The sequence below is a fragment of the Apus apus genome, chromosome 2 (assembly GCF_020740795.1).
Source record: "Apus apus isolate bApuApu2 chromosome 2, bApuApu2.pri.cur, whole genome shotgun sequence".
Lineage (NCBI taxonomy): Eukaryota > Metazoa > Chordata > Aves > Apodiformes > Apodidae > Apus > Apus apus.
This window is the reverse complement of record NC_067283.1, coordinates 136,977,032-137,000,715: the sequence shown is the minus strand read 5'-3', so window position 1 is coordinate 137,000,715 and position 23,684 is coordinate 136,977,032. Positions and strand designations below refer to the sequence as shown.

The following is a 23,684-nucleotide window of genomic DNA, read 5'->3' as shown; positions in this document are numbered from 1 at the left end:
GATAAACACTGTTTCAGTGGACAGAAGAATAGAAGTTTGTTTCTTTCTGTAGGAAAGCTGTCACTAATCCCTGGAAATCAAACAGATTTTCACACCCTCCTCTAAAAAATAGGAGTCAAAATGCAAACTTGCCCCTTTTGGCAGCAGCTTGCACATCACTGCAGTTACCCTTGGAGCAGTATTGCTTCAAACATTACAATGCTATTTGTGCACATGGATAAATTTTTAGATCAATAAGTGGTCAGTGGATGGTCTCTGTTACACTGTACTACTGTTTTCCCTTTCATTGTGTGCCACTCAAATACCGCCAATCTAATTCTGTAAGATCTTTGCTATACATTCCTGTGCTGCATTATGAAGAATTTGTTGCTTTTCAACAGTAGTAATGCATCAAGTATATATATATATATATAGTACATTTATGACACACTGTAAATAATAACAGCACAGGTACTTGAGGCTGTTGAAACAAATGTTGCTGGAGTTACATTGTACAAGATAGCCTAAACTCTAGCTATGCAGCTTTCAGGATATGTTTTAACAACCCTTCACCCCTTTGTTTACTGCAACAATTATGTCACAGGTCACAACAGAGGCAGAAAAGCATCTGCTGACCGAGAGGTGACTGGAATTCTTGACTCTGCTTTCAGTGCTGTGGCCAGCATGCTTCAATAGGCAGTGCCAAGAAGAGGGGAACACAATGTGCTTTCTATGCAAGACAACAGCAGCTGGTAGACAGACCGTTTAACTACTCAGAATAAATACCCAGTGAAGACTTCCATTTATAAATAATTTTTAAAAAAATGAAATAAAAATATGTAGTTCTATCAGGCTGGTGTTCTAAAATAGCTTTCCAGCTGGGGAAGAATAAATATGCTCTTAAAGATTTTGAGACAATGGGGATGGGAGTGATCTGTTAATGGAAAACTGAAGAAAGTGTGTCAACAGACCCAGTGGCATTTTCCTTACAGTTCTGTGTATGTACATCTTAAATGTTAGGTGTGTAGCCCAAACATAAAAGATCGGGTTGGATTTAGATTATTTTTTAGTTCCTTTGAAACAGTGTGGGTCTCCCAAATGTATTTCTGACCTTGCAGATTATATATTTCATCAAGCATACCTGGACAGCTTTGTAAGAACAGTATTTAAGCAGAGTTTCTTTAAAATAAAAACAGACATCTGGCCTTTAATAGTTTTAAATCCAAATTCAACTCGGTGTTGAAAACAAGCAAGTGATTTTCTTGGACAGTTGCTACTGAGAAGGGATTTAAAATTAAATTATTGTCCTGATGGTAGATTTCCTATCATTGCTGCCACTGTGAGGCTACATGACCTACCTTACTAAATTATGTTTTAATAGCACAGACCTCTCTGATCTTTGGTATTTATGCTTCTGCTGTATATAATATCTGCTAGGTTACAGGTACACCTCTAATATATGAGGATACTTTTTGTACCAACAACAGTAATGGAATGTTGTCTTTTGTATAAGGTAGCACTAGGGAACAAGTGTGTATGCCTTTGAAATCTGAAAAACTGAGAAATATTTTCAGGTCTATCTTTGGGTTATGTTGTGCTGTAATGGTCACATGTGCAAAAACAATCTCTGCCACCCTCTTCCCCTACCCCCCTCCCATTTTAATGAACTTTGTCAGTGGTGAAAACACTTGAAAACAAGTGGTGAAAACAATTAAAAATAAAAGTACTCCTTTTTACTGTGCCTGCCTCTGTATTGCAGAGCAAAGGGCATTTTAAAGTAAAGCTTTGCACCTTGACCTGGAGGCAAAGATTCCTATGCCTTCTTTCTCTGTAGTTCTCCAAATAGAACTTTGAGTGGTTCCTGAGAGTTACAAATGCAATAATTATCCTCCCTATTCATGGTTTAGGCTTTATCACAACATTATTCTCTTTTTACTCTAAGCTGTTTTAAACACCTTCAGATCATTTATCCAGCTGCATTCATGTCCTTACCATGTCCAATATAATGCATACCTTATCATCTTGTAGTTCACATTGAAAGCTAATTCTTTTATCTTTTCAACTAATCTCCTGGCATTACTGTGAAGATAAATCCCTAATCTCCCTCTCCCTGCTTTTCTGAAGTGACTTTTTTCCTTGACATGTTGTTCACTGTTCCTACAGGTACTTCAGTTCTCTAGGTCTTTCTACAGAATTTTTGCATAGGCTTCTTAATTCTTCTCTTGTTGATAACTTTAATTTGGTGCTGTGGAGTTTCCATTGGCTCTCTTCTGTTTACCAGTCAACATCCTGTATGTAGTTTACGGTCATGTTCTGTAATGTGAGGCAGTGAATAAATTTCAGGAAGGAAATTGTGTGTTTTTAAAAAGTTGACAAGAAAATCCATATGCTCCAGAAAATCATGTGCACAACGTTAACCTCTCAGCAGGTTTTTTGACCATTATTTTGCACTTTAGTCACTTCAGTGGAACATCTTCAGTCCTAATTACAGTGTTGCAATCTACTTAATACAGAGTTATAACAAATTAACAAACGGAATAGCAAATAGACTACTAATAAAGGCTCACAAAGGAGAGAATTTAAAACAGGAAATGGATGAGCAGAATTGTACCAGAGAACACAGGCGAATTGAGAAGAGTGTAGGCAGCGACAACACCCATGTAGAAGTAGTTGTGCAGGAGGGAGTTATTCCCACCCAAAAATCTTACAGCCATCTGTGTAAGATTTGAGAATATCTTAAGCATGCATCACTATGTGTCTTTGCTTCTCTGTGCAACCTTCTCAATTTCTATTGTACTTCTGCCTCGTTTATAAACTTGTCTCCTTTTTTCTTACTCCTCTAATTTCCATTCTGCTGTTTTCTGTAATTCTGCAATTTTAATTTTCTGTAGAAATAACTGACCTTTGTGACCTATGCCTGTAGGGCCACTAGCAATTGAAATTAGAAGTGCAAATTTTCCATAATTTAGTGAAAAGACCATTCTCTTCTATGCTTTAACCACTTTGTCATATGCACACTTTTTTTCAGTTAGATTAGTACAGATTTGTTCACTCCACCCTGTATTTTAGTGCCTGTGATTCCTAATGCCCTCCTTTGTCTTCTTATTTCTTCCCGTGTTGGATGTTGCTAGAAATGGCCATATTTTGCCTTTTGCTCTTTAGTGTCAGGTTTAGTGGAAACAGAGAAAAATCCATATTACAAAAAACTATAGAAAATACAGCTGGTACTGGGAAAAAAACAAACCAACAACAATCAAAAACAAAACAAAACAAAAAACCCCACACAATTTGAGTACAAGCAGAAGTTTTCAGAGTGCTCTGAAAATACTGCCCTGGTTATACAGGCTTTCCATATGGAATTTCTTACATGCAAACTTGTGGAACAAGTGCTGTGCCAGCATAGTAAGTTGCAAAGCTAATTACATAGCAATTTACAGTTACTAGCAGTGTTTGGAGGTTCCTATTCAACAGGCACATGCTGTACATGTATTTGTAGCATGCTTAAGTTTTTGGAGGTGAACTTTGCAAAATTTCATTAACTTATGTTTAATGGAGCACTTTTATCTTCTAGTGTAAGGTGTTTCTTTGTCAGGCATATTTAAGAGCTTCCTCAGAAGTTCTCAGTGACAAAATCTCGTATGTCCGTTTGTAAACATCTAAAACCAGATGAATTTTGTAACATTATGAATTTCACCTGAAGGTTAACTTATTTTAAGCTGAACACTATTTCAGTTGTAACCAAGTAGTGCTTGGAGTTCCTTGCTAAAATCTGCAAGCTTGTTACATTTGTTTTACATCTACTTTTTTTGCATGTGGTTTTTTTTCATGCCAGTTTAAAATGCTATTTTGCTATAACATTTCATTGCAAATAACCTGTTTTTCTTTCCAGCCTTTCTGTTTCTTGCCTGAACAAATGTAAAGTATATCCAGGGCATTCATACAGGAGTAGAGTTCCAAAATATCATGGTGTTAGAGCACCACCTATAGGGCTTGCTCAAAGTTAAAACAAGGAAATGTCCAAGGAATAGTTGATTGAATATTCAAATACATCTATTTTTCTATATTTTAGTATGTTTTCCTCCCTAGATATTAGGACAAGTCCTATGTTCCACAGCCAAACATGTTAACACTTAATTGTCCATCATGAATGAAGCTCTAATAAGAAACATAAAAACTATTTAAAGCAAAACTTTATTTCAGCTTCATGTAAAAACCATGGATTTACTGCGTTGTTGGTTTGGGTTTTTTTCTAGATTTCTGTATTTAAGCTAATACAGAAAATTCAGGCATATATCAAGCATTTTTTCTTTTCATCCTTTTGAGCCTATTTTTGGAAATGTATTATTAAAAAAAAATATTTGTAAGTAATAATAATTTCTGAATGTAATTTTTTATTCTTTCAGAACTAGTGAATAATTTCGGGTTCCTGTAGTCTTGAAAAATGATCTTGAAAGCTTGATTGTGGATAAAAATAGAAAAAAATTAATAACCTGTTTATAAATTAGCTTATTACAACTTCTGCTGTATTACAAATGCAGTTCATTCTTCATTATGTTTGTTCACTGCATCGGTTCTGATTTGTTACTTTAATCAAATACATATTCCAAATTTGAGAAATTCTAATTACTTTTGATCATCAGACAACAAGGAAAATTTGTATTAGATCTTGTGTTTAAATTGCTGTGTTTAACTGAGTGTGGTACCAGTAAACTTCAAGAATCCACAAGTTGGTCTAGCAGTGAGGAAATTGTAAAATAAAGGCACAGAGGGCAATTATTTTTAACATGTTTCCTGACTTCTGAATCGTCCTTATAATTTCAGGCTCTGTAGCAAGAGTATTCTGCCTTTCTTAGTTATGTTGAGGTTGTGGATATGCTGTATGACAGTTGTTGGATATAAGGCTGCTGTGGGGGGAAACAACAGTGAAACAAAACCACAGAACTAATAAATACAGTACTTTTGAAATAAAATAACAGAGCTGGGAACACTCCAGTGAAACAAACAACTGAGTTAAGGCCAATACAGAATGCTACACTTATAAAAATGAAAGAATGCAAATGGCTGAGTTACTTCAGTGGCATAGAATTAGTCCTTTAAATACAAGCTTTCTAGTCTTTTATCAGAAATGTATTTGCTCAGGTCTTTCTGATGAATAGTCTCTTGTAAACATAAATTTTAATATCTATAAATGAAGTGTGCTCCAGTAAGTACTCTTTGCCTTCCAAGCATTGGAATAGTGTATATGAAGACAATTTCTATGCTAAGGGCTGGAAGGTGTTATCTAAATTATGACCAGGCACTGGGTCTTCTTAAGTTGAGAAATTTCAACTACTTGATTGTTTTGCTTTAATTTATTTTTCACTTTCTAATGCATTTTTCAATATAAGGTATAAATGCATAGTTAAATTGAACTAGGTCTTTGTGAAGGGTTACAAACAAAAATTAGGAAATACAAAATCTTTTACATTACTGATGAAGTTGCCAAAGTCTGTAGAATAATCATATTCAATCTGTAGTACTAACTGATGTTAGTATGAACTTCTGCACTGGCAACATTGGAAAGCATCTTTTGGCTGACATGTTGTGAACTGAGTCCATTATGAATTCCTTTAGACACTGTTTTTATTGCTGCCTCATCTAACTCAGTGTGATATTTTCCCTGGTAAGTGTTGATTGTTTTTTGTCCTGCTCGCTTTTTAAAAATAATTACATTAATCAGGTTGCTTTCAATATATATGTATTTTTTAGCTTGTGGAGATATTCCAGAACAAATTCGATCACCAAGCGGGACAATCACAAGTCCAGGATGGCCATCTGAGTATCCTGCCCGAATCAACTGTAGCTGGTACATCCATGCAAACCCTGGGGAGATCATTACTATAAGGTAAGAGTTCATCTATATTAGCCACATGGATTGAAGCAGTACTGATTAGACATTTACAACAGCAAATTTTGTATGTACTAATTTCTTCTTCCTTCTTTTAAATGTAGGTGTCACAGTTCCTTGTCTCTCTCCTGCCTGGCTCGCCAAAAATGTTGTGCTTTGGGCCCAACATGACAAAAAAGGAGCAGCCCCATGGCTGCTCACTCAACCCTCCCCCACACACACTCACACAGTCTGGGATGAGGAGGACAAAGCTCATGGGTTAAGACAAAGGACAAGGAGGGTTCTTCACCAATTAAGGTCCCGGGCAAAACAGACTCAACTTGGGGAAAAAATAATAATTTAAATTCACACTAATCAAACACACACAGGACACAGACAACACAATGAGCAGGGCTTGCATATGTTACCCCACCCCTCCCTTCTTCCCGGGCCCAAATCCCTTTGTTCCTGGTTTCTCTCCCTCCTTCCCCCCAGCAGCACAGGGGGACAGGGGATGGGTTTTAGAGTCAGTTCACAGGATGTTGGTTCTTGCCGTGCTGTCCTCCTCAGGAAGAAGGATTCCTTACAGTCCTTCCCTGCTTCCCCACAGGGTCCCTCCCATGGTAGAGTCTTCCATGAACCTCTCCTTCATGAGTCCTTCCCACAAGGTCCGGAGCTGCTCCAGCCTGGGCTTCCCACAGAGTCATGGGCTGCTTTGGAAACAGCCACCTTCCCTGGCACTTGGGTCTTCCAAAGCTGTGTAATCAGAGTCCACAGGCAGCAAATCCACTGGCCACAAAATCCAAGTCCAGTGGCCAAGTTCAGCCCTTCTGGTGCCTTCAGGGAATATTCCACCACGTTCCTCCAGGAGTGCAGGGGGACAGCTGCCATCTCGCCATGGGTTGCAGGGAAACTTCTGCTTGGGCACCTTCTTCCCCTTCTTCCTCACCAACCACCAACACAGCTCTTCTCCCCCTCCTTCTCTGCTCTTTCATAAGTTAATCAGTGAGGCGCATCTATTGTCCCTCTAATGGCTCCTTGGCTGGTTTTGAAGCAGGGGGAGCTTCTCAGCTTCTTACCTGAGCCACTCCTGGGGCCTTTCCCCCGCTACCAAAAAACCAACCAAACCAGAACAGTAGGATTTCTACGTCTCCTTTTATCTGAATTGCTCTTAGACAACCATGTAGCATTTATTTTCAGCTGGTGCATTGGTGACTAGAAAAAGTTTCTGTGTGCTCATTTATTTTATTTCTTTAATGTTTCTGAAGTAGAAGAATTTTGCATTAAAAAGTTATAGAGGAAATTCTGTCATGCTTCGTTGCTATGAAGTCTCATGATGTTGGTTAATGTTACAGGGTATAATTAATAAATCAATAGATCAGATTTTAGTTTTGGAAGTAACTGACTTTTGGTGCAGGGAGCTCCTCACAGTTTCACATTCCTTGTAACTTTTCTAAAGAAGTAACTTAAAAAAGTTGTATCTAAGGTTCAAGTTCTCATCAGTTCATTCCCCGTTACTGCCACAAGGGAAATCTAGGCTTGTTTTCGCATCAAGATACAAATTAGTATTGCTTCACAGGCTGATTCTGAAACTGCTTTAGCTGCAGATTTACTTCATTTCCAATGCAGACCTGCTGAACTAAAAAGCAGCTCTTTACTATGAAGGATCTGCTTTGACATCAGCTACTTTAAGTACTGCTTTTTCATTCTAGCAGTCTTTCTACTAAATGCTAAACTGACATAAATGCAATGTGAAGTAGATAGAGCTGAACTACTATACTACTATAATGCTTTCTAAACTTTTTTTTACAGTTTATTTTTCATAAAACAAATATTTTTTTCTCACATTGTTTTCTTCCACTCATCTACTCAGCATACGTTCCACATGTTTTTTCCAGTTCACTGCTGTGGTGTCTGTACTGGCCTGTTCTGCCCAGACTGTCTCCCCTTCACACTTCATTGACAGCATGTCTTGGTATAGCTGCAGTCATAGTATGACATTCCATGACATACCTAATGGGTAACAGAGTAGTGCAACTGGCAGCAAATCCCATCTGAAATCATAGTTTTGAACAATTTAGCTCTATTTATAATGTCAAGTTGGATCACTGTCTTGAGTGTAGCATTAGGTAATTTTTTAATGACATTTGGGTTAACTAAAACAACTTATTAATATATGAACATCATTAAATGAGACTCATAAAGACAATTGCATGAACAAAATTACTTTATTTTTTAGAGGAAGGCTTAGCATGTTTTTTATAGCAAAACTGAGCTGCTTTAAGTAGTGGATGCAACGTTCTGTTTGACAGAATGGATTCATGATGTCCTCATAACATGAAAGTATCATCACAACAAGATTAAATCCTATTCTTACATGGGTAGAGAAGCCATTCTTTTTATTTCCAACCAGAAAAGGGCTTACAGCTTATTTCCATTTATCTGTGTAGCAGTTCATCAGCTTGGTTGTATAATATCCAGTTCAGTAGCAATTCTGACCTTTTTTTGTCTTCCCTCCCTCAGCTTTCAAGATTTTGATGTTGAGGGATCCCGACGATGCAGCTCGGATTGGTTAACGATTGGAAGCTATAAGAATATTGAAGGCTATAGAGCATGTGGCTCCTCCATCCCTTCACCATACATCTCTTCACAGGATCATGTTTGGATCAGATTTCATTCAGATGATAGGATCTCCAGAAAAGGCTTCAGATTAGCCTACTTTGCTGGTATGTTTCAAATTTTCAGTTTAGTTTCAAAACTAGTTCAGTTTTATGGTTTCATTTTTTGTTTTCTGTTTCAAGAACTACTTCCTTGCAGCAGGCTACAGTATATGCATTTCCTGGAGTTGATTCAAGACTTATTGGAAGTTTACATCGTATAGATGACTTTAATCCCATACACAACCTGACTATTCAAAACAGGAATTAGTGTTCACGGTAATAAGCAGAGTGAATGATTCTAGAGGGAAGTTCAATATTAATACTAGGCAACTTGTTAGTTTTTTTTAACCTAGCTTAAGATTTGAATTTTTTTCATCAGAGTAAAATCAGTTGTTAAAATAGCTGGGTAGTCTTCTGAGTAGCATAAATAGGGCAAGAGAAGGAAGAAAAGGTGTAATTCTTTTTACATTTGTGTAATTATTTCCCATCTCCACAAGGTACACTGTCTTTAAAAACAAACAAACAAAAAAAACAGACAACAATTAAAAAACTTATTAATATGATAAACTGCTCTAGCCAAGTATAGACATGGGTTTGTACATGCAAAATTTTTATTGGGTAAATCAAGTATGTGCTATAAACTAGTTACCAGCAGTAATAGTTTGAGACTGGTTTATGGGCAGTTATTACTCTAGTAGCCAAAAGAAACGAGGAAGACAGTAATGAGTAAAGTCTTGCTCCAAACCTTTTATTAGCTTTAAGCAGTCATAGAATAATATATAGTAGCATAATAATGGTTTGCCAATGTCCTGATGATAAAAAAAACTCAAATAGCTTTCTCTTTGTTTTCATAACGGTTTAGTGTTCTCTTGCTTCCTCAGTGTATACCTATATTCTACTCTTTGGCCTGCTCCAGATCTCTGTGCACTAGGTTTTAACTCCCTTCCTCCATAAAACAATTCATACTCTCTTACCCCTTAAACACTGCCACCTATCTTCAAACCTGTTCCACTAGTAGTCATTAAAATTGAGCCCTGATCTCCTCTGTCCTAAGCCATGCCTACCCCTCTTCTGTATTCTGTGCTCTTCTGCCTAACAGATTCTTCCACCACGTCAGAGCTCCTTCACAAACCTGAAGTTTCCATGAGGGTTTATACTTTTGTATGGCCTGTTTTCAAGCCTACAAAATAGTTCCCTCTATACTTCGTTTTTTTGCAGTTTAGCAGGTCTTTGCAGAAGTAATGCAGCCTTGTATTTGATGCTGGCTGAGCATTCAGGGCAATGTTCTACTTGGGTTTTGCTTAATGCTGTCTCATTAAAAAAACATGATCGGGGGGAAAAAAAAGCCAATGTCTTGTTGGTCATCCTCTGCTCCTGTTTCTGCTAACAGCCCCCACACACTGCTAACCCGTGTGAGGCCTCCATCTCCTGGCAGGCAAGAGAGAGGGCACCATTCCGGCCCAAGGAGCTTTGAGAAGGAAGGATGTTTGAAGTAAGGGTGTGGAATGGGCAGAGGAGGCAAGCGTCAAGCTCTAGTAGTTTTCTGAAAGTCCTTCCCTCTCTTTTCCTCTGATCTTGAAACAGTTTCAGTCTGTAATCCCTTTTGGAAAAATCTGTAACATTTTCAAACAATTAGCAATGTTTTCTGTTACATTATTTGTTCCTGTTAGTATTATGCAGTAGTACTCTGGTTAGAGTACTTAAGATGTTAATGTTTTAAAATGTCTTTTAAAAAACTTTTTTTCCATTTGTTTGATTTGTGTTATGGTAGATTTTTTTTGAGGTTGTTTTGTTGTTGTTTTGGGGTTTTTTTTGTATATTTGTTTTGGTTTTATTTTTGTTGTTTGGTGTTTTTTTGGTTTTTAAATTAATCTTGTTGAAACTTTGGTTTGAGTTTATTCCATGATTGAGTGGCAAAGTGATCAAATGTTGTAAACTGACCCGTGTGTAAGAGAAAAGTTGACAAATCTGTTGTAATGATTGTCCAATCATTCCTGTTTTCCAATGTGAAGTAAGAGACTCCTGAAACACTAACATTTTTGCTGTACATACAGCTGTGCCATCCTGTTGTTTGATTTCTTCTCAAAATACTAGATGAGAATCATCAAGTAAACAGGTTTTTTCTGACATGTTTAAAAGCTTGCAGAAGGAAGAGTTTAAGTTGAAATTGTGTTCTATTTTTTTGCTACAGTATTGCCATTAATATTTACAGCTCCTTACTGTATCTTTCTACTCAACAATTTTCCAGGTTCTGCAAGGTACAAGCATTGACGTAGAGTATAACCTGTATTCTTCTTAAGCATGTTCTACTATATTGCCCGTCCACCTATGGCACACTGTCATTCAATTTAGGCAGGACAAGTCTAGTAGTTCACTTTTCCAAGTTTCAAAGTCAAGGTGTGTGTGTGAGTAACAGAAGAAGGAGATTATATCATTTAAACTAGATTTGTTATTGGTCTCTTTTTTAATGAAATAAACATTTTCTAAAGTGTAATCACTGGCAGCAGTTTTCTTTTGCTCTCCTTTTACTTTCTGTCAGTGAATTTATTGACTTAAGCACTCTTCAGCAGTACTTAAAACATTTCACACTCTTAGTGGTTTCATGTTTTTACTGGATTAATTTTTAAAAAACTGTAGCAGTTGTGAAATTTTTCAAACACTGATGTTGTTGCATCTTTTTTTTTTAATTATTATTTCAAGATGGAGCATTTCTTAAATACTAAAATAGCAAAAAGGAGAACAGAGCTGTGATATGAGTTGACCTATTACAGCAGATTAGTTGCAGACTAGATACGAGGAAATGAAGAATAAATTTGAGGACTTCTATCACTTTTTGTGGTTAAGCACTGACACTTTAAAAATACTTGATTGAACAAGGCCCTGAACAACACAATCAAACATCAGTTAGCTTTGCTTTGAGCAGATGATTTGATTAGGTGACCTCCAGAGATCCCTTCCAATCTGAATTTGTTGTATTGTAAAGCAAGTTAGAACCTTCTGGGAGAGGCTGTATTTCAGTAAGTTCCTTGTGCTGTCTTGCCTGTTTCTTTTTTTTTTAAACCTACATATAGTGTTATTTAGATTTAGTATATAATTTATTTCCTGAATTACTGCTGTGTAGGATCATCCACATTGCAGATTGTTTTGTTTTGTTTTGGAGGATTGACCACAGCAGTTTGTTTTATAGCCAGTTTTACAGTCTATACTGTGGTTTTTAGAAATTGCAGTGATTTTAAATGATACAGCGTTATTTGATTCAGCTGTTGTTGCAGAGCTGAAATAGCTTGCTTCCCAGCTATGCTTCTGTGTTTAACATGGTTGGAAATTTAATAAAAGGAGCCTTGACAGAAATATTCTTGATGTTGCAAGTGACCACAGTTTCTTAAATAAAGGTGTCTCTTTTTTTCCCAAGAAATCAAAAAACGCAACCAACCAAAACCAGAAAAATAAACAAAAAGCCCTCACACTTCCATGTTTTCTGAACCACTACTTGAATCCTTCACTTGAAAAGGATAAGTTTGTGTTTCAGGCAAGCTTCTGTTTCTGCTTTTGCTGCACACTCTTCATTGCTAGAAGAGAGGCAGGAACAGTGGGAAGAGGTGAGGACAGAGGTTTCTTTTTGGTTTGTGGCAATAGGTAATCTTCAACTGCCAGCTTCTCTCTTGCCGTAGGTCCTTTGGTAAAAAGTAGGAACCTAGAGAAACAGGAGAGTGTGTGACTGCTACAAGGAAGTATTTAAAGAGGTAACTAGTACTTCAAGACAAAATGTTGCTGTATTTTGAGTGATACAGGAGAGGGACAGTATTTTTCTGAGTTGTTTCTAGTACCTTATAAGTCAGATTTTTCAATCACTGTAAACGAGCATTGTTTTCTTGCTTGGGTTATTTGACTGAAATCAGTTAATAATGAGGCTTATGCTGATGTGCTGACAGAATTTTGACTTGAAAAACAGTTTTATCTTGAAACTTACTGAAAGTTGTGATGGTTTACAGAGGCTTTAAATAGTTGTTTTGCCATTCTTAGCTACATGGTGCAGGAAAGAAATACATGGCAAACCATAAAGTCCTAAATTCTGAAAAAGAGAATATTTTTATAATTTCTCTTTTTTTCTTTCCAGGGAAATCTGATGAACCAAACTGTGATTGTGACCAGTTTCATTGCGCTAATGGGAAGTGCATTCCAGAAAGCTGGAAATGTAATAATATGGATGAATGTGGAGACAACTCAGATGAAGAAATCTGTGCCAAAGCTAGTCCTCCATCAGCTTCTACCCTTCAAACTTGTGCTTACAATCAGTTCCAGTGTCTTTCTCGCTTCACCAAGCTTTACACTTGCCTTCCAGAATCTTCAAAATGTGATGGTAACATTGATTGTCTTGACCTAGTAGACGAAATAGACTGTGAAGTGCCAACGTGTGGGCAGTGGTTAAAATACTTTTATGGTACTTTCAGTTCTCCCAACTATCCTGACTTTTATCCACCTGGAAGCAACTGCACCTGGCTGATAGACACTGGTGACCATCGCAAAGTAATTCTGCGATTCACTGATTTTAAACTTGATGGTACAGGCTTTGGAGACTATGTCAAAATATATGATGGCTTAGAGGAGAATCCACAGAGGTTGTTGCGTGTGTTAACAGCATTTGACTCTCATGCTCCCCTCACAGTTGTTTCATCCTCAGGACAGATAAGAGTGCATTTTTGTGCTGACAAAGTGAATGCTGCAAGAGGATTCAATGCCACCTATCAAGTAGATGGCTTCTGTTTGCCCTGGGAAATCCCTTGTGGTGGAAACTGGGGTTGCTACACAGAGCAGCAACGCTGCGATGGCTACTGGCACTGTCCAAATGGAAGGGATGAAACCAATTGCACCATGTGCCAAAGAGATGAATTTCCCTGCTCTCGAAATGGTGTTTGCTACCCCCGTTCAGATCGCTGCAACTACCAGAATCATTGCCCTAATGGTTCAGATGAAAAAAATTGTTTCTTCTGTCAGCCAGGAAATTTTCATTGTAAAAATAACCGCTGTGTGTTTGAGAGCTGGGTTTGTGATTCTCAAGATGACTGTGGTGATGGCAGTGATGAAGAGAACTGCCCAGTCATTGTACCCACTAGAGTAATAACTGCAGCTGTCATTGGGAGTCTTATTTGTGGATTGCTGCTCGTCATTGCACTGGGATGTACTTGTAAATTGTACTCACTCAGGATGTTTGAGAGAAGGTAAGTAGAACACATGGCCTCGAGAACTTAATTTTTTAAAGTATTTTTATATATGTTATTGTTATACTTGAAACATTTTTATTGACATACAATTATTGTTGCATGTAACTTCTAAAGACATTCCTTCTTTGACAGTAAAAAGGGGTTAGCTTAAAGGGAATAGAAATATTCTGATGACTTAACATCTGAAAGATTAACTGTCAATAATTGTTACCAAAAAAGAATGTGGAGAAGCTGCATTTGTGCAATTAAATATCTCAATTCTGTATTTAACAGCATGTTTATTCTATTGTAGACTATCTCATACTGGGATTGCATGTTCTTCAATTTTTCTAAAGTAATCTATTAACCTTCCTGGTGCCTTTTATATTTAGGTCAAGCTTTTATTTTTTTTAGGAATTTATTGTTGTGTTGATTTTGTTGTTCTTGTCTTGGCTGGATAGATCCCTGGGATTAACTGCAAGGACTTATTTTATATTCCTTGTCAACAAAACTTAAATTAATAAAACTTAAATCTGCTGAAATGTGTTATTTCAGATTATAATAGTCTGATGTAGTTTAAAATACATATATACATCATAGTCTTATGTATTATGACATTTCTTTTCTCTTTGAAAGATCTTTTGAAACTCATTTGTCAAGGGTTGAGGCTGAACTGTTAAGAAGAGAAGCTCCTCCATCCTATGGACAGTTAATTGCTCAAGGTTTAATTCCACCAGTTGAAGATTTTCCTGTTTGTTCACCAAATCAGGTAAGATTCCAAAATTGCAGGTGTACTAATCAAATTTTAAGGAGACCAAAATAAAGATATTTTACTTGTTCTATAGCATTCAGTTTTCTTCCTTTCAGGTGAATACTATTATGCTAAGAATTGGCTATTGGACAAAATCATAATATGGTAGCACCACAGTTTTCTTTGCAGGCTTTTTTCTTGTTAATTAATGCTGGTAATGCACACTATAGAATCCCTCTGGCATGAAAGGTAATAGATTGGTAGATCTAGTTGTATGTTCTATAGTGATGTTTTTGTATAAGTTAAGATTGCAAGCCAGGACTCTGAAATTCTGGAAAGAAGGTTGGAGATTTCTAATGCAAAATGGTAGTTCATAGCCACTGTGCTCATGTGTTTAGGTATGATGATGCCCACTATGCGTAAAAAAGATGATGGCAGAGGCAAGGCTGTAATATGTAAAATTAACAGGAATGAGTAACAAAGTAAAAGGTAGTAAATGAGATTATATGTGTCTAGCCATCATTATTCTCTGATGGATTGTTAGCACAATTCTTACTTGGTTAATGAAAGCATTGCTATCAAAACAACCTTTTCAATTTTTAAAAAATGGCTTTTTTGTTAATATTGTTCTTTCGTGAAATAGAAGAAAAATCTCAGTCTAAGAATCCTGCTGTGCTGCAGTAGAGTTGGCATTATCTTGTGTTATGTGTTGCAGTTAGTACAGCGAAGTTTACAGGTAGCTAATATTGCTGAGCCTTGTAGGAAAAACAGTTACAGGACCATACAAAAGGGAATTGTGTTTTTTTTAAATTTTGAACAGAACTGATTGATGACATTTAGTCAGCCATAGATTTCACTTACGCTTTCAGGCATACATGTTCACACACACTATCATTCCATGGTAGAGATTTCTACTCTTACTTAATGAATGAAGTTGCTTTGTTTAAAAAAACTGTTTTTCAGATGAGAGAACATCAGCAAGAGTAAAAGCTTCAGAGACAATGTAAATTGTATTCTATAAACTACAAAACTCAAAATTTTTAATGTGGTTAAGTGTTGGCAGGAGGGAGTCAGTATTAAGTCAGGATATGTACAGCTTTCTTTGTTTTGCATAGTATATATACATCTTAAGATTGCAAATCTGTGTAAGACTGAAGATAACTAGTCGAGATTTCCTTAGTTAGTAGAATCAGAATCATGTTGGGTGGAAAAGACCTTTAAGATCATCAAGTCCAACCATGAACCTACCAGCACTGCCAAGTCCACCACTAAACTATGTCCCTAAGCACCACATCTCTGTATCTTCTAAATACCTCCAGGGAGGGTAGCTTAACCACTTCCCTGGGCAGCCTGTTTCAGTGCCTGACAATCCTTTCAGTACAGAAATTAATCCTGGGTTGTTCTGGTTTGTATGTTTTCCACTTAAAACTGATACATACCTTCAGAAGTGGATTTTCAAGGGTGGGTTGCAGTATTTCCAGTTGCTTTTGAAAGTCGGGCTCCTGAACGTAAGTATTTCTATGCTTTAATTCAAATATCATTCTGTAAACTAGGTCTTCTGCCCTAATACTTGAGGATTGAGCAACTTAGCTGTGGCACAGTAAGGGACCCCCAAGTCACAGTTGTTAATATGCTTATGTCACCTTACAATTTAGAAGTTATAAAAGGTTTTACACAGAAAATTTCAGGCATGCATTGTTCTACAGCTGAATGACTAGAAAATATATACCAAATTTGGGAAATCTATGGTTTAGAACACATAAGATAATGTTAATTAAGCAGAAGCATTAAAGCATTTTGAAACTGGAATTAACTGATAATGCCAGAATGGGAAAAAAATAAAACTACAGGCGTCTGCTGGAGAGGATACTTAATTTAGTCTCTAGGCAGCCCCATGATAGTGGATAAGGAAAGGTCACCTCTGTTAAATGTTTCTGGAAGATTTAATTTTTAAATCCTGAACTTTTTGAGGCATGTTTCTATGTACTGTAGTCTGAACGCCACAGTGACTACTTTATCTTTTTGGTAAGATTGCATGTAGCAGATCTTGCGTACCTGGTGTACTGGGTCTGCACTGGGTCTGTGAATGTACTTTTCTGTAATCTATGTTCCATATCCAGGTTACAGAGCAGGGTGGTTTTCACTTAGCCTTTAATTAGAGGTCCATGATTTGGGAAAAATATGTTCTATACTTCATTGCTCTTTTATTCCCCTTCCATACATATGTCCTCCTAACTTCTCTATTCATAATGTTTTTTAAAGAGAATCTAGATTTCTAGAGTTGTCCCTAAAAAATAGCCATAAGCAAGTTGAAAGTTTATGGGTGGGAAATAAGGATCGAAGCACCAAAGGGAGCCTAGTGGTTGGATTCTATCACAGGCTGCCCGATCATGTGGTGCCTATCGATGAAGCCTTCTCACTCCAGCGTGAGGAAACATCGCGATCGCGGGCTCTCATCCTGCTGGAGGATTTTAACCATCCTGACATCTGTTGGAAAAGTAACACAGCAAGTTGTAGGCAATCCAGGAGACTCCTGGAATGCCTTGATGACAACTTCTTCAGTTAGGAAATTGATAGTCCTACCTGAGGGGATGCATTATTGGACCTGATTGTCACAAATGCTAGTGAACTATTTAGGGATATCAAAGTTGAAAGTAGCCTGGGCTGCAGTGACCATGCACTAGTGCAGTTCACTGTCCTAAGGGGTAAGAGGCAGATGAAAAGCTTAGCCAGGTCTCTGAATTTCAGGAAAGCAAAATTCCAGCTCTTCAAGGAGTTAATAGATAGGACCCCGTGGGAAATGGCCCTCAGGGACAAGGGAGCAGGCAGATGTTTAAAGATGCTTTCCACAGGGTGCAAGAGGTCTCAATCCCCTGGTATAGGAAGTTGGGCAAGGAAGGTAAGAGACCAGCATGGCTGAGTTGAGACCCGTTGTTCAAAATAAAAGGCAAGATGGACCTACACAGGCAGTGGAAGAGGGGACAGGTATCCTGGGTAGAGTACAGGGACACTGCCCAGTTATGCAGGGATGAGGTCAGGAAGGCCGAGGTGCAGCTAGAACTGAACTTGGGAAGAGATGTTAAGAAAAACAAGAAGGGCTTCTACAGGTACGTAAACCAGAAAAGGAAGGTTAAAGAAAGCCTAACCCTCTGATTAGCCACAATGGTGAAATGGTAACAACAGACAAAGAGAAGGCTGAGGTTCTCAACAACTTTTTTTGCCTCAGTCTTCACTGGCAACCCCTCTCCTCACAACTCTCATGTTGATAGTCCACAAGATGCAGACCAGAGAGACAAAGTCCCCCCCACTATAAATGAGGATAAGGTTCATGACCACCTGAGGAGCCTGAAGATATACAAGTCCATGGGATCTGATGTGATACATCCCAGAGTCCTGAAGGAACTGGCATATGTAGTTGCCAAAGTACTATCCATGATATTTGAAAAGTCATGTCAATGAGGTGAAGTCCCTGGTGACTGGAAGAAAGAACATCTTATGCCCATTTTTAAAATGAGTAGAAAGGAGGACCCTGGGAATTAGCGACCTATCAGCCTCACCTCATGCCTGGGAAGATCATGGAACAGATCCTCCTAGAAGACATGCTAAGGCAGGTGGAGGACAAAGAGGTGATCCAAGACAGTCAGCATGGCTTTACCAGGGGCAAATCCTGCCTGACCAACCTAGTGGCTTTCTACAACAAAGTGACTACATCAGTTGACCAGGGAAAAGCAGTGGATGTCATCTATCTGGACTTCTGCAAGGCCTTTGACACGGTTCCCCACAACATCCTTCTCTCTAAATTGGAGAGATATAGGTTTGATGGGTGCACTGTTCAGTGGATAAGGAACTGGCTAGATGGTTGCGTCCAGAGGGTAGTGGTCAATGGCTCTTAAGTCCAGATGGAAAACAATGACAAGTGGTAGTCCCTCAGGGCTGGGCACAGTGTTGTTGAATATCTTCATTAATGATATTGATGGTGGCATTGAGAGCACCCTAGGCAAGTTTGCTGATGACACCAAGCTGGGTGGTGCAGTCAATATGCTAGAGGGATAGGATGCCATCCAGAGGGACCTGGACAAGCTAGAGAAGTGGGCCCAGATGAACATCATGAGGTTCAGCAAGGCCAAGTGCAGAGTCCTGCACCTGGGCCAAGGTAACCCAAGATATGAATACAGGCTGGGGGAGGTCACACTTGAGAGCAGCCCTGTGGAAAAGGACCTGGGGGTACTAGTGGACCAAAAGCTGGACATGAGCCACCAATGTGCAGTTGCAGCCCAGAAGGCCAACTCCATCCTGGGCTGTATCAAAAGAAGTGTGACCAGTAGATCAAGAGAGGTGATTCTGCCCCTCTACTCTGCCCTGGTGAGACCTCACCTAGAACACTGCATCCAGCTCTGGTGCTCCCAGCACAAGAAAGTTGTGGTCCTGTTGGAACGTGTCCAGAGAAGGGCCACGAAAATGATCCAGGCACCTCTCTAATGAGGACAGGCTGAGGGAGTTGGGGTTGTTCAGCCTGAAGAAGAGAAGGCTCCAGGGGGACCTCAAAGTGGCCACCCAGTACCTGGAGGGGGCCTACAGGAAAGCTGGGGAGGGTCTTTTTACAGGGGCTTGCAGTGATAGTGAAGGGGTAATGGTTTTAAACTGAAAGAAGAGAGATTTAGATTAGAGATGAGGCAAAAATTCTTCAGTGTAAGGGTGGTGAGACACTGGCTGCCCAGAGATGCTGTGGGGGCTCCATCCCTGAAAGTGTTCAAGGGCAGGTTGGATGGGGCTCTGAGCAGCCTGTTCTAGTGGGAGGTGTCCCTGCCCATGCAGGGGAGTTGGAGCTTGATGATCTTTGAGGTCCCTTCCAACTCCAAACATTCCGTGATTCTGTGATTCTTTCATGCCTGCTTTGTTTTTAAAATAGCCTGTTGCTACATACACCAGATCCTTAAGATTAAAGATACAACATTTTTTTTAATATTTAGGACTCTACATTTAATTTCATGGTTAGATGCTGTTTGCACATTAGCTGTTCTTCTTTTATTAGAATGGTTTCAATGTACTGTCAAGACTTAATTGTTGCTTGTCTTCTCATTTAGGCTTCAGTTCTGGAAAACCTGAGACTGGCAGTACGATCTCAGCTGGGATTTACGTCAATCAGACTTCCTATTGCTGGCAGATCAAGTAACATTTGGAATAGAATTTTTAATTTTGCAAGGTCACGTCATTCTGGATCACTGGCATTGGTCTCAGCGGATGGAGACGATGTTGCCAGCCAAAGTACTAGTAGAGAAGCTGAAAGAAACAGTACTCACAGAAGTCTCTTTTCAGTTGAATCTGATGATACAGACACAGAAAATGAAAGAAGAGACACAGCAGGAGCAGTTGGTGGTGTTGCTGCCACCTTGCCTCAGAAAGTACCTCCTGCAACAGCAGTAGAAGCAACAGTTGGAGCATGTGGGAGTTCCTCTGCTCAGAGTGGCAGTAGCAGTAACACGGATGGTGGAAGGGAAGCGACAAGTGTGGAGCCCCCAAGCACAAGTCCTGCGCGTCACCAGCTCTCCAGCGCGCTAAGTCGGATGACTCAAGGCTTACGCTGGGTACGCTTTACTTTAGGGAGATCAAGCTCAGTCAATCAGAACCAAAGTCCTTTGAGACAGCTTGATAATGGGGTAAGTGGAAGAGAAGAGGATGATGATGTTGAAATGCTAATTCCAGTCTCTGATGTAGCATCAGACTTTGACATGAATGACTGTTCAAGACCTCTACTTGATCTCAGCTCAGAGCAAGGGCCAGGGCTTAGACAGCCTTACAGTGCGACACATCACGGTGTGAGGTCATGCAGTCGAGATGGCCCCTGTGAGAGCTGTGGCATCGTACACACTGCTCAGATACCTGACACTTGCCTAGAGGCAACAGTGAAAAATGAAACTAGTGACGATGAGGCATTATTACTCTGCTAGGTACGGATTGTTTAGGAAAGATTGTGTACAAGTTGGAGCAATATCTGTCATTGTTTTGTACTTCACAATTAAAACTAGCTTTTAGTTTTAAAAAATCCAGGACAACATTATGTGAAAACTATTTTAGCCTGTGTGGTTGATGAAACATTTCTTATACTGGATGACGTTACAGAACTATTAGAGTGAACATTTTAATGGCTCTGAATACACAATGTGTGTATCCAGTATAATCTGATTACTGTTTAAACTGAAGTTACCCCAGTTAGTTTCAAATTTAGTTTATCCTGGTACTGTAGTTCAAACCGAAAACATGGCTGCTCAAGACTACCTTGGCTGCCTGTTTAACCCCATGTTAACAGGTGAATTTGTACAGATATATTTTCCTTTAGGAATTGACTCTTGTATTATTGCCAACATACTTGTAAGTTAATATGCTAAATGCTGGTAAGGATTGTTAATGTAAAATATGTACTTTTCTTTGAGTTCATACAACACTTTGTCTAAATATTCTTGAATTTCATCATAATGTGAACTTATTTAAAGGGAGGAGAAACTTTCTCCAGGAGCATTCTTTTCTTTCAGAAGTACAAAATGCAATGATTTGTGAAATTTAGATATAATAGATGAACTGATGGAAAAAGCTTTTATAGCACTGACTTTCCTAAACTGCAATCTAATATGGTACAGCCAAATAGTATGTAAAATCCCCAGTCATTAGTCTTTTTGATTTGAAGTAAAAAAGGGCCGAAGATATTACAGTATATGTTAGTTCTCTACATACCTGATATGTACAAATACACTACAGAGTAAGTTCCAACTGGTAATAGATCTTTCCCTAATGCTCTAGGGTATAAAGCTTGTTTGGACTCAAGGGATTTGCACTAAAATCATATTAAGGTCTATAATGAGCTTAGTGCACAAGCACTATCACTTTAAGTACTATTATTGTCTAATATTGCAATGGCTATATATTTCCATGGCTCTTTTCTTGGGGTGTTGCATTTTTGTTGCAATTGAAATTGCTTTACTAATTTCCTATTTATTCGTAGTATTTAAAGACTGGTTTACTTGGTTGCAGACTGGTAGTTTAAAAAAAAATCCCTTCCAGTGTGTTTTTTTTAATGATACTACATTTAAAAGCAAATGTTGGAGCAAAAAAGATCAGTGGGAAAAAAAGCTCATAACTTCCAGTTCTTTGATAAACAGGTTAATATGTGGCTATTAGCGTGACAAGAATCTATACCTTTTAAAAAACAAAAATGTCAACTACTGTTTTATTTATTCTTTGCCAGTCTGTTTTTAGTAGGCTTAAAGATCCAGTATGAAATGTATTTGTGTGTGATTGTATGCTATTTATTAAATTTTAAATACTTTGTTGAATGTCATTTTAAAGCATGTTTAAAGTCTTGTGCTTTTCTGTCGTGTTACGCTGTTGGGCAGAACTGACTAAAATGTTTTAATATGTATCAAAATTAAATTGAATTTTTGTTATGTTTTTGAGGTACTTTTAAAGATAAATCCAAGGTCTGTCTGGCTTTTTATTTTATTTTTTAAAAATCCTCATCTCTGAAGTACAAATCACATGCAGAAGAAAAAATAATCAAATGGATTCCAACATGTATATATATCTTCTCCCTCTTCTCTTCTTTCATAGACACTGGGATGCGAAAAAGAAACAATTTTACCATCTGATTGATTTTATTCAGGAGAGTTAGCAGGTAAATTCTGAGTTCAGTACACAGTTATGTAGATTTGTGCTTTTGAGGAACTTATGTGCAATACAGTTGTAAAAGATTTTATTATAATGACCCATGTGGTTTCAAGTTGCAGAACAGATCACATCACACTGGTACCAGATCAGGTACAGATTGGCCCATAATTACATATACCCAAGTAAAAGTCATCAATGGCCATTTTTATTCACATTGAATAATATCTAAATCTGTGGGTAATCTTTAGTCTGATTTCAGTGGCATTGCATATAGAGCAGGAAACTGCAATATGAACATGGTATAACACACCCTGAAATTTATTTGGACAGTATGTCCTGGTATAAAATACTGGGTTTTTAAACCTTCCTAACTGTCCTTAGAAAGCAGTTGTGGAAATGTTTGTCCCTGAGACAGGTACATTTTGAAGAAAGAGTCTTCCTAGTATACCTTTGGTGTTATACACACACATTAAGCAATCTAAATTTGTTCCATTAGATGCCCCAAATAGCATGTACCTATGGACTTCATATTGCAGACGTAAAAATAACAGTGTTTAATTTGTTTTAAAGAAGAAATGCTACACATTTAACTGAGAAGTTGGATTTGACTGAGAATTTGGAAAATTGTAAATAAAATTCATATTTGTATGAGGCTAACTTGTTGCAGTGTTTTTTTTTCTTAGAGAATTTAAAGGGAGTGATTAATATGGCTTGTGTTTCCTTTGGTTGTTTGTGGGTTTTTTTATTTTTTTTGTTTTGTTTTTTACTGAGACTTCTGTTTAGTCATGTTACTTCATTTCTTTGTATTTTGGAGCTGCTCAAGTTAGTGTTTTATTTTAAGTGATTCTTGGTTTACCTGTGCTGCAATGCTAGGATGTTTTGAAGAAAAGTCAAGATGATTCACTGTGGAATTACCTTTTTTCTTTTTTTTTTTTTCTGTAATAAATCACTTTCATCTGAAAGCTTTGAAGAACGTAGGTTTTTGTGAGATTATTTTTTTCCTTTCTAAGCATGGAAGGAGTTTGTCATTGTTCCTTTTCACATACTATGCTTTTCTTGTCATCTGATATGCAATGAAACATTGAGGGAGCTGACTGAGCTTCCAGTGCTACAAGGGCTTGTTTTGGCTCCCAAGTGGAGTCCATTTTCACTACAAGTTCAGCAAGTGTTGCTGATAGCTCTTCTTTCAAAACAAATTCCCAGGAAGAATGTTGGAATTAATTACAATATCTTGTGCTACACTTCCTATCCAAATGCCAAAGAAAGAACTTGTGGCAAGGCTTGGATTCAGTCTAGGAAACCCACAATTCAAGTTTGCGGAACAAGTACTTTTTCAGTGAGTTCTTACAGTAAATACCGCAGAGCAAAGTTGTTAATGGATTTTCCTGTTGAGATGAGTTTTTGCTTCCTTTCTGGAAAATGATTATTTGCTGTCCTGTTTTATTATCCAGCAGCTGCTTGACTGCTGCAGCTGTTTTGAGGAGACACTGTACATTTCCCAGAAATCTTTTAACAGCTTTAATCTTCCTGTAATTGAGATGAGTTATTTGGCTGTTTCTTTTTTCAGC

General features: G+C 38.0%; 1 protein-coding gene across 1 annotated transcript in view; it reads left to right on the top strand.

The window, feature by feature from the left end:
* Positions 1-22,773, top strand: part of LRP12 (LDL receptor related protein 12) — a 53,183-nt gene extending 30,410 nt beyond the window's left edge. The window contains exons 3-7 of the mRNA XM_051611560.1: positions 5,728-5,863; positions 8,369-8,571; positions 12,623-13,724; positions 14,343-14,475; positions 19,542-22,773. Of these exons, the coding sequence (XP_051467520.1) occupies positions 5,728-5,863; positions 8,369-8,571; positions 12,623-13,724; positions 14,343-14,475; positions 19,542-20,405 (2,438 nt within the window). The 3' untranslated portion in view covers positions 20,406-22,773. The remainder of the gene's footprint in view (positions 1-5,727; positions 5,864-8,368; positions 8,572-12,622; positions 13,725-14,342; positions 14,476-19,541) is intronic.
* The last annotated feature ends 911 nt before the right edge of the window (positions 22,774-23,684 follow it).